The sequence below is a fragment of the Plutella xylostella genome, chromosome 24 (genome assembly GCF_932276165.1).
Source record: "Plutella xylostella chromosome 24, ilPluXylo3.1, whole genome shotgun sequence".
In the NCBI taxonomy this organism is placed as follows: Eukaryota; Metazoa; Arthropoda; class Insecta; order Lepidoptera; family Plutellidae; genus Plutella; species Plutella xylostella.
This window is the reverse complement of record NC_064004.1, coordinates 1,422,790-1,434,541: the sequence shown is the minus strand read 5'-3', so window position 1 is coordinate 1,434,541 and position 11,752 is coordinate 1,422,790. Positions and strand designations below refer to the sequence as shown.

The following is an 11,752-nucleotide window of genomic DNA, read 5'->3' as shown; positions in this document are numbered from 1 at the left end:
ACCAAACGTGTGAGGTTTGTTTTTAGGACAGTTTGTCTCCTTACATATTTGACAACGCATATACAGGGTGTTGCAAAAAGGGTAGGTAAGCCGAAAGCTACATTCTGATTTCAGTTTCGGGCTTAGATATACCATGCTGCACATGCAGCTTTCGGCTTAGTATACCCTTTTTGCAACACCCTGTAGAGTATAGTATAGTTAACATGGGTGTTGCATGTCCCACCCTTATTACAATACCGTCACTATGGAATTTTTATGATTGAGTAAGTGAAATATTATTCAGACGTAGGTACATAATTTGTATAAGGGCTTGAACACAAAACTGCGTTGCGACGTCGCATCGCAAGAATCAAGCATTTGCCTTGAAAAACTGTCAAACAGTCGCAGATTTTTATATTTTTAAGATGCGACGCCATCGCAGTCTTGTGTACAAGCCCCATACCAGAATAATAGACCAAAAATGTTGTAAGTAAAGTGACGGTATTTGAATAAGGTTGCGAAGCTAGTGACCCCCAGTGTCTTTCCGTCATTAAGGGCTGATTATTCAATGGGCAGCTAAACGTTGTCTGAGGAATAATTCTGATGCTGTCACATCTGAATATTTGTATTAGACAGTGACAGCAACAATTTTATTCCTCAGATAACGTTTATCTGACCATTGTAAAATCAGCCCTAAGGTGGATTCTTGTGGTGCTGGTGCCTAGAAGACCCTGTCCTGGTACCCCTCCTCCTGCTGCGGCTGCGACGGCTTGGGCTGCCCCGCCACGTGGTGGTGGTGGCGCAGGTGGCCTGGAACAGAATAAGAATATAAATGTGGAGAAAATAGCATAGCTGATAAATGTTTCGTTCTATAAAATTTATTATGCAGCATGAAATGAGCCTTTACGGGTGACTGTATTTTATAAGTGTCCGGTGAATCCTGCTGCTGCTACATGAGTTCGTTATCTACGTAGATAAACGTCACAATATCGCGATTCACCACAAATTTATATTCAATTGAATTGAATTGACACGCAATGAAAACTTGGCCTTGTAGGCCCGTCCCGTACATACCTATACAGGATGTTGCAAAAAGGGTATACTAAGCCGAAACCTACCTGTGCAGCATGGCATATCTAAGCTCAAAATAAAATCAGAATATCAAAATTTGGGAAAACAAAAGGTCATTCTCCATAGTATAAAGTCACGTGAAAATGAGAAGAGGTCCAGAAGAATTATAAGTCACATCGTTCTGCTTCACTGGCTATTATAGTAGCGCTGGAGATTCTACACAGACACTTTCACTTTAACTTTGAAAGTGAAAGTGACTTTACCTGGTCGTCGTGGCGGCGCGAGGTACTCGAACATGCTCTGCGTGTGCTGCGCCAGCATGTTGGCCAGCAGCCTTACTCCCAGCGATTAATAGTTGCTATCCAAAAAAGCCAATTAAAACTCAGTTCAAAAATTTAGGCCGATTCAGTTGGTACCACCACCTCGGTTTTGACTGAGCCGCGGACCAGGGACAACGTAGAAAATATATCAAGAAACGACTAGTGATTATTTTTGAAACGGTAGCCGAAGTAAGCCGATATCAGGCCGATGTTGCGTTCCGTATTTCAATAGAGGTGAAAGAAAGAGATGTCGCTCTATAAAATTGTATAAGATCTTGTGTTTTTTCTCGCTCTGACAAGGAAAAAATTGGTGTGCGTTCGAAGTACTAGCGAAGCTTGAAATAAGAAATCCGGTAATCATCAGTCCATATTATGTTTTTATTTTTTCAATGTTAGTAAAATATTAATTAAAATACTTATTAAACACTAGGTTAAAGTCATCACTCATGCCATTTTTTACTTATTATTCACAAAAACTTAACTTTGTAAACGTTAAAATATGAAATTAGGGGCTTTTGAACGCATTCAAACTAAAAATCAAAATACTCTGTGAACCTGTGAAAACACTCCCTCCACTTCATTCATACAACATACAATAACAATGATAAAACAAAATTACAAATGGAATTTCCTTATTTAAATAGATATTTGTGCACTAAATACATAATAATATGACGTAAGTATAGTATTCTGATGGAGTGGTTAAGTTGCAGACTCAGATCGACTCGATTTATAAAATAGACCGATAAAATATTACGATAATTTGTTACAAAGTTATAGATATTAAACTATCAATCATTGTTTACAGAAAGAAGAAGAAGACGTTGCGTGTCACCGTATAGCCAAGGAAATATCTTGTGAAAGTTTTAAATCAAGGCGGAAATTTATTGAAAAAATACTCAACATAACCTACAATTACAGTGAAATACTGACTATATCTTGTACCGTGATAATATTTCTGAATAATAAGTGCAAACCCATACTCTAAGATCGTGCTTTCAACCACATACTTAATACAATTCCATAATCATATCGAAATCCAAAAGTTCGTAAGTCGTGAGTGATCATAGTTTAGGTATGTACTTATTAGACTCATGCATTGTAAACTCTATAAACGATTACTCGTAATGTATTAATCATATTAAAAGTTGAATGCGGCTGATTTATTTTTTATTCTTTATGTTTAAAGCAGTTCTAAGAAAAAGCAGTAATAACTAGTAATAAGAGTTGTAACATTATGCATGGACCAAGTGTCTGCTTATGTAAAAACACAATGTTATCATGTCAGTAAACCCTGCTTTAAACATAAAAAATGTGTCTACCTAATCTTCATAAAGCAGATAATGCGAACACCCTGATTACACCACCAAGTAGAGCGACCCGAGACAGTGTCTTCCGCTGAGCATTCTGTTAAATTGTGATCCACGGAATGGTTTAAGAGTACTGTCTTGCCACTCTGCTCAGTTGGTGAAATAGCAAGGGTATAACATTGCAACAGGTAAGGTATCCATATATTAAAAGTACAACTTACAATGTTACATACTTATACAATTCTTCCATGTTGCAATGTTATCATTGCCGGACTCTTAAGAAGGAATACTTCCTATCAAGCCTTTATAAATCAATAGGATCATGAATGACCTCTTAGTCAAGTGCAACATCAACAGGTAAATAATGAAATGAAACATGGTTTTTGCTGTATTTTGTGTTTATTAAGTATCATATTAAATCACATCACAATTATTATTAGTGTTCTGAAATATCAAGCATAAGGTTCTCTTCTATTAGCTAAAAAACTGCTTCTTGATTATCTGAAATAAGATAGAAATATAGATTAATAGTAATTCTATAGGTTAGGATATAATAATAATATATTGTACAGTCAACCAAAGAGATATGTATGCCACCCCAACGCAAGCCCTTAGATATTATGACCACTGATAGGTAATATTTATGTAACATGGAAAATAATGATAACTAATATTAAGGTAAGTAATACTTAAGTTAGTAAGTATAGATAAAATATTATTATTCCACCCATGAGGATCAAATTTTTGTTACTGGGGTGGCATAAATATCTATTGCTGACTGTACTATCAAGGCATTGATACAACTTTATTTAGTAGATTTTCTATTCTATTCTGAGAGGTGGTGAAGCTCCTGTACGTGGCTCTCTTGAGTGGAACCTTTGTACATATCCCCTTAATTTTAGCTCAGCCAGCCTAGCTCTCGAGTAAAATAGAGCAGCAAGCCTGGGTGTTCCAATAGCTGAGATAGGTGTTCTGTTGGTCCAAGAATAGATAGTCTTGTTTCTGTAGTAGGTGGAGATTGAGCCAGCATAGGTATATTTTTTTACTACAAAAGATACCCACCGCAGCACTACAGTTTAATCCTAAGGTACTTAGAAAACAGATGAATCAAATAATATTTTATAGATATAGAATCTAGATAAGCAAGCCAAGTAAATTATTTTTCATACTGTCAGTGCATCATAAAATTAAAGTGTTTGTGCTAGGGTTTTTTTGCTACAAATAAGTAAATTGAAATCAGCTTAAGTGACTTACTCAGTAGCAGAATGATATGCCAATTTAGTTTCTTATGTAGGTATTAACTTCATAAGAGTGGATGAATATCAAACTGCCATATGTCCACCTACACGAAAAATTTACTTTTTGATTTGGTCGTGTTTTCCGTTAAAAAGTCAGTTTGCCTATGCCCTTCAAGTTCCAATAAGTGCAAGGCATCCATGAGAAAAAAGCCGTTAAAGAAGTAAGTTTTTTTCGAATCCTTTTAAGTCTAACCGTTTCGCATTACAAATTTTCACAAGTCCATTCCGGCCAATCACAGAGCGTAATTTTTTCAACATGGCGTCAGTCTTGGTGGGAATTTCGAGGCTGTGGTGTGTGCTCCCAGTGTTTTATTACGAATATGAATGAAAATGTTGAGGAAATTGTGATTGTGGACCCTGATAAAGCTCGGAAAAGGAACAGATTGAAGAGTGTAGCAAAAACACGACAGAAAACTATGGCGAAGTAAGTTTAAAACCCCTTTTTTCCAACCCACGTGTCAATCACAAAGAATTTTCGTAGTAAACACAGGGCCGTATCGGGTAGAATATAATACGGTAGGTAGGTACTTTTCTACCGATAAATTTTGGTTGATTAACTTCATTGTATTTAATAGAATATAGACTATATTAGTCTTACTGAGTCCAGCCCATGATATTAGTATTTTTCAAACAACTATAAGTCCTTATGACTCATATCAAAACAGCATAAGTTTTGTATGGGCATATCAAACTGCTATAAGTCCAAACTGTTTATTAACTTTTACGCCTTTCTATGAGTGTTATAATGGATTTGTTGATGAAAATACATTCTTAAGGTCACAAGTCAACTGATTAAATCACGGTGCAAGTTCTATGACCATTAAATAATAGAGAAAACAAAAACCTCAATTTCCCAAATTTTGCGTGGACGTGACATATGGCAGTTTGATATTCATCCACTCATAAGATCTTAATACAACTTGTTGTTAAGTACTTCAGATAGGCACTTGAATATTTAGTCTTGGTTATTTCCAGTCTGGAGCCAGTTGCAACGCAGTAAAAACCTACAAATACCAAAATTCTGGTTAGTATCATGGGGTTTAGGTTACAGACATTATGATAGTATAGGAAGGTTTATCTTATTATTATTATTAGTAGGTATATATTGTTAGCCACTGGACTTAGCTGGAGCGAGACCAAACATAGGTGGTTTAAACAAAGATAGGTGGCAGATGTTATGACACCTCTGGGGTGCCATAGGACTACAACAATGGTAAAATAAGGTTTGTCTTTGTTTTGAAGGATATTTCCTTTAAGGCTTCTTCTTCATGCCTTAAGAACATGAGTGTTAAGGCGGTATCATCCACTGGCGAGGCGACGGTATAGATTGTTGCTTGTTGGCTTGTCGAATCTCGTTGGTGATCCATTAGCGAACCAAACAGTCTACACTCATCATTGGCAAAGTCGTGGCGTGCTTCCAGACCAAGGGTCTTTGTCACTTTACTTCAGCAAACCTTCTTTTTGTAACCTCGTTGGAGGTTTTTTAGACCGCGGACTTAGAGGTTTTGCTCGCGAATGGATCACCGCCTTTAGTTGAAGAAACTTTCACATGTACCTCTATTATGTTCGTGGATACTCACCTTATTTGTTACGCTAAAATCAGCTAGTTTCATGGAGCTAAAGTCTTCAATCAAATTGTCCGTCAACTCCTTTGAATATCCAGGGAGACTGGTTTGCAATCCTCACGTATCCTCAGTAACTACTTTCACATCACTTTGTAGGTATAATTACAGGCTCTTTTTCTTACAAAAATAGGAAAATTAGCCATTGTACCTAATGGCTTTGCGTTGCAAGAATAGGAACTTTTTTCAAAGGGGCGGCTCAGTGCAATTTTGACATTATAATCTACTCTGTGTGATGAGCTCGTGGTGCGAATTTCTGGCTTAGTAACGCTATAATTTTCACTGAACGGTTTGCGTGACGTCATAACACAATGAGCCGCAAAAATGTGCGGTGGGAGTAAGAAAATAGCGATATTTGTGAAATCGATTCAGCCACTCATCGCTGGGAGTAAGGCTGCAGGTCGCACGGCATCGGGTCCGTCCAGAACCTTTGTTCCCAGCCAGTCACACCTCAACCAGTCACACTGTTACTCGTTGGGAATTTTATATTCAAAATTCCCATCAGTCCACACTCTGTTACTCGTTGAAACACCCTTTTCCTTCATTCCCAACGTGTCACATACAACTGTAACACTGTAACTAGTTGGGACTATGAAAATAAAAATTCCCAACAAGTCACAGTAACTTGTTGGGATTTTCAATGAAGAATTTTCCACCATAGACAAAAACCGATTATAGAATAGAATACACTTTATTTGTACACCCCAAAAGAATAATAAAATATTCAAGTTGTAACTTAATTTGGATGCGGAAAGCTAAAGATCACATCCAGTGGCGTGCTTTGGGAGAGGCCTACGTCCAGCAGTGGACTACTATAGGCTAAAGATGACGAACCTAATTAGGGTACAAAAGGCGGTCTTATCACTAATCTCTGCCAGACAACCTTTGGATGGAGGGAATAAGAGATTAAGGTAGATGGCGCTAGTGAAACCTCATCAAGTCTTTTGAGCCAATACAAGAGTCCAATGGATCTGAATTCCACCATATGCAATAACTATAACTACTACATGGCTGTTATGCAAATTAGTAATATTAAGTTTTAACTAGTTTAAGTTTTCCGAATAAAATAAATAAATAAGTACTAGATCGGTGTTGGTCCCCATAATTTTCGCCATTATTTTGAGATCATCTGCATCTTCCGTCTATGTCCGAGGCGCGCCCGCGGTGTAAGCGCCAGATCATCATTAATCTGAGGTAGGTACTTCGGAAGTACCTAATTATTTCTTCATGGTAAAGCAGAGCAGATATGAGTCGATAAGTAAATATCAAACTGCCATAAAGTCACCTCCACGCAAAATTTGGGAACTGAAAGTTTTCATTTTCTCTATTATTTTGTGGCTACTGCTGTACTACCCACCCAGTATCTATCTATCATTCATAGAAAAAAAATGATTGGATTTTACAATTCGGTTTTGATTTTAGGTATAATTTTATTGTTAACTAGTTTAATAAAACTTATTTGGTTGTTCGGAATAATTATTTCTATTTTCATACTTTTTCAAGAAACGAAAATAAAAAAAATCGTAATAATAAATACTTATACAGTGTGTTGTTTTTCGGACCCAAACTTTAAGGGTTTCTACGAGTAATATCATCGAGAAAAAACCCCCATCGGGTCCGAAAAACAACACACTGTATAAGTCACAGTACCTATCACTGGTTAGGCATCATCACTGAACAAATCTTAACGTGTAACGGGAGAACAGTTGGGAATTTTCTAGTTTATGTTCCCATCCAGTTACAGCGGCTGGTTTGGAATTCAGAAATAAATCATTCCCAACGAGTAACACTCCCATCGAGTAACACTGTGACTAGATGGCACACTTTTCATGAAGAATTCCCAACTGTATACAGTGTGACAGGTTTGATGTGTGACTCGATGGGAACAAAGGGTCCAGAAGAAGTCATAATTATCACTGTCCTTACCTGGTTTATGTAGTAGCTAGAGATTGGATGATGCTCTGCATATTTTGACTTTCATTTTACCTAGTCGTAGTGGCGGCGCGAGCATGCTCTGCGTAATTTGATTCCCACTTTGACTTTCACTTTGACTTTAACTTTCACTTTACCTGGTTCTTGTCTTGTAGTGCCGCTAGAGATTGGATGACGCTCTGCATATTTCGACTTTGACTTTCACTTTGACTTTAACTCACTTTACCTGGTTCTTGTAGTACCGCTAGAGATTTTATGATGCTTTTCGTATTATGACTTCCACTTTCACTTTGACTTCCACTTTAACTTTCACTTTACCTGGTCGTCTCGGCGGCGCGAGGTACTCGAACATGCTCTGCGTGTGCTGCGCCAGCATGTTGGCCAGGTCGCACGGCATCGGGTCCGTCCAGAAGAAGTCGTGGTTTAGCGCCGTGTCTGCGTCGAACCTGGGGTAGGAAAGAAAGAAAGAAATCATTGCATTTGTTGTGAAATTTACAGTTTTTTATGAAGGGGTACCGAGAATAAAGGGTTTAGAATTAGAATATAGCATAGGATTGTTTAAAAGTAGTAAAAGTATTACTTAGGTAGCATGTGTCCACTTACTTATACTTTGTAAAATATAGCATGATGGCATGAGGCAACATAATTATACAAAGTAGAGACCAATAGTCAGCGGTACATAATATTATAGGAGACGAACTTGACATTGTTACATTCTTTAGAATCGGCACAATTTTCTGATGATAATGAGGATTACAGGGTGTTTCAAAAAGGGTCTTGTAAATAATAAAAAGTATCCCCATAATAAGGCAAGGTTCTTTTTATATTCCTATGCCTTATTAAGGCTTTCTTACCTTTTAGCGGGATCCAACTGCAGTAGTTTGTCGAGTAGATCGCAGCCGTAGGGATCCTTCACATAGGGCTTTAGTCGCTCCTGAAAATAATAACATATAAATTTACTGGATGATGGCTTAGTATTGCTTTTGGTGGGTTGTAAAGGAGGCATTTGCAGTCAATAAAACTCTATACTTAATGCCTTATCCAAAACTCAAGCACAGTTACAAACTGTATTTTAGCCATGGTTTTGTCAACCAAACACTTAGAACTAGAAGATGGCTTATCTCAATGAGTTTGGCTGTATTTATTTATGCAATGAATTCAGACGTAATTATTAGGCTGCTGCAAGGTTACCACCATCACAAGCAAATGTATCAGTGGTGGTACAGTTTCATACCTTAACCTTCCGCTTCTGTCCCTTTGGCAGGTCCATCTTGTTGTACAGGTCGAGCGCCTCCACGCCGGGCCACACGTCCGGGGTGCAGGAGCCGCACAGCTGCGAGATCAGCAGGAGTTGTTGCTGCTCTGTGGAACCCTGGGAGTGGAGGAAAATGTTTGGTTTATTTAGGTTTTTTCATAGATGCAATATTTTATAGAAATGGTTTGTTTTGGTTCTATGGACCGGCACTAGGCTAGTGTGGTGTGGGGGACTAGGCCTAGAATGCTTTCTTTGTTGGAAGGAGACCCCCCAGCAGTGGGGTTTTAGTGGGGTGATAATGATGGGACAACATGTGATTCAAGGCCTTCTTCGGATGTGATTCTTCAACTTTTGAAAATTCAGGAATATACATAAATGGCTTCCCATAGAAACTTTATTGGTCAGAGTAGGTTTATTTAACAACAATAAATATAAACATTTCATTGTTTGTTAACCGACTTCAAAAAAAGGAGGAGGTTCTCAATTCGTCGGGATCTTTTTTTTGTAAATAATATACTATTTATTTCTAAAATTAACTGTGCTTACTATGACTATTTTATTTAGCAAATCAGAAGACTCACCTGCATGATAGGCGAGCGTGTCCACATCTCCGCCATGATGCAGCCGGCGCCCCACATGTCCACCGGTGGACCGTAGTTGCGGTCACCTGAGAAGTTAAACAATTTATTTTATTCTTATTTTTATTTTACTATATTAGGAAAACTTAACTAATTTATTTTGTAGATAACAATGACAGGGTAGCTAATGTTTCACAAGTTTCCACCCCTAGGTAGATTAGTTAGGTAGTATAGGGAGGGTTAACTAAAGCTATAATAATTTATTGATTGTGTCCTTCATCAGGCAGTGATTTTAGATCTTTCAGTGGGGTCTTTACACAAATATTAGACACTCCTAATAATCCTGGAAGGTTATCATCATCAATCCTTTGAGGGGAACAGGGCTTGTAGTATCTTCCTCTATTCAAATCCTAGGTAACTATGCTAATCTATAGTGGTTTGCAATGGAAACCAGCAATCATGTAAACAAACCAAATTGTCACGATTACTCCGTAATCACATACATTTTCGATCAATTTATGAACATAGTCTGATTTCAATGAACACACCATTGTTTTCACATTATCTTCAACACGATTTAACTTGTATTTATAAGTTAAATTTGTTAAAACATTTGCAACGTAAAAATTTCGAAGTATTTGACAAGCTGTCATCTTAGTTTTTTACTCATCGAACTCTATAAGTCATTGAAAAGTTAGTGTTGTTCGTAATCTGAAGTTATCTTTTATTTTTAATTTAATAAATTATTTTAATTTAATATTATTTGAATACAATTTAAAAAAAATTCAAGAGCTTAATATAATTAACCAAAACGAAAAAAGGAAGAGGAAGAAATGAAAAAGCTCGACGGCATTTTAGACATGGCAAGCGATGACATAGTGGTTCCATTTATAATTACGGTCACCGGCGACACTTCTGATAGTGATGATGACGAAGACGAAGATTTAAATTTGTTTTAATAAACACTTTTTTTATATATAATCAGTTTTATTTTATAGTCTATGGCTTATATATTTAATCTAATTAGAACACTATGACATCACTATGGGCATAAACAATACTCTGTCAATGTCAGTCCGCCATATTTGTTTACATGATTGTTGGTTTCTATTGCAAACGACTGTAAACACTGCAGAGGATATGAGAGGAATTACCCTTAATTACAATGCAATATGAAATGAAATAAAATAAAATAATCTCACCCAATAAAAGTTCTGGAGGTCTATACCACAATGTAACCACTCTGTTTGTGTACTTATTAACCTGTCCAGACTTGGCCACACTGAAGGCTCTTGCTAGACCGAAATCTGCCAGTTTCAATATACCATTCTTAGTTATTAACACATTAGCGGCTTTCATATCTCTGTGAAGTATTTTATTGCTGTGAATGTAGTATAAACCGTTGAGCAACTGTTGCATCACCTTCTTGATCTCTCCTAAACTGAATTTCACGTTAACATTCGAGAGAAGACCCGCCAAATCGTGCTCGCAGAAGTCGAAAACTAAGTAAAATGTTGACCTGTATTTATTGTGCAATGTGGCTTTTGTTCTGCAGATTTCTATCAAGTTTACAACGTTTTCGTGCTTCAAAAGCTGTAGGATCTTAATTTCACGTAAAGCCGTGATCGGGAAACCTTCTTTCTCGTTGTCCATTAAAACCTTTTTCATGGCAACAAACTTTTTACTGCTATTCCTCGCTCGCGCTTTGAACACTTCTCCAAACGTTCCCTGGCCGATTTTGGCCACTTTTTCGTATTTAGAAGACTCGTCACAAAAGGGGAAGTCGAAGTCCTCGATGTACTTCTCTTTCTCTCTCATGTTGAGGATGGTAGAGCTTGTGCTGAGCACGGGCTGGTTTTGCTCGCGCGGAGCACTCACGCCCTGCATTTTGGACGAAATCTTGCCGGTTGGATAGGAACAGGTTATGGGATGTGCTCTTGCCAAAAGGTAAGATAGTAACTTTGTTGAATCTTTAAAGATTTTTATATCATTTGCAACAGTAACAGGGTTATTTTTGATTTTTAGATTGCTTCGTTCACGCTTCGTTTTCTCGATCTGCCTTCTGCCATTTCCTTTCAAATTTCAATACACAATGACATTGACATTGTGTATGTGTCACTGTCACTGTCAAAATATGAACTATCAAATTAACTGAGAATAATAACGTCCTCTACAAGCGCGAGCTACGCAAACGCAATACAACGTGCTTGGCAGTATATGGCATTCGTAGAACACTAGAAGACTAGACGTATGAAGAAACACAAACATTGTTGTTGCAGCACTGTACGGCATTGGTACGGCATGACTCGTATATGCCGTGCATTTTAGTTTTCGAATGACTAACGTTACATTATTATTCTATAGCCTAGCTAGACGGACACCACGAC

The 11,752-nt window shown here is 37.4% G+C and overlaps 1 protein-coding gene and 1 long non-coding RNA gene across 2 annotated transcripts; both read right to left on the bottom strand.

Annotated features, from left to right (window-relative positions):
• Positions 1-476: 476 nt before the first annotated feature.
• On the bottom strand, positions 477-11,419 carry LOC105397544 (cyclin-dependent kinase 9). The gene is made up of 6 exons (XM_038110861.2): positions 10,568-11,419; positions 9,369-9,454; positions 8,767-8,904; positions 8,387-8,466; positions 7,851-7,978; positions 477-789 (listed from the first exon to the last, which is right to left on the bottom strand). The coding sequence occupies exons 1-6, from the start codon at positions 11,250-11,252 to the stop codon at positions 701-703; spliced, it is 1,206 nt and encodes a 401-aa protein (XP_037966789.1). The 5' UTR covers positions 11,253-11,419; the 3' UTR covers positions 477-700.
• Positions 3,061-3,991, bottom strand: LOC125490459. The gene is made up of 2 exons (XR_007267685.1): positions 3,935-3,991; positions 3,061-3,181 (listed from the first exon to the last, which is right to left on the bottom strand). It is a non-coding gene; the product is annotated as an uncharacterized LOC125490459 (long non-coding RNA).
• Positions 11,420-11,752: the final 333 nt, after the last annotated feature.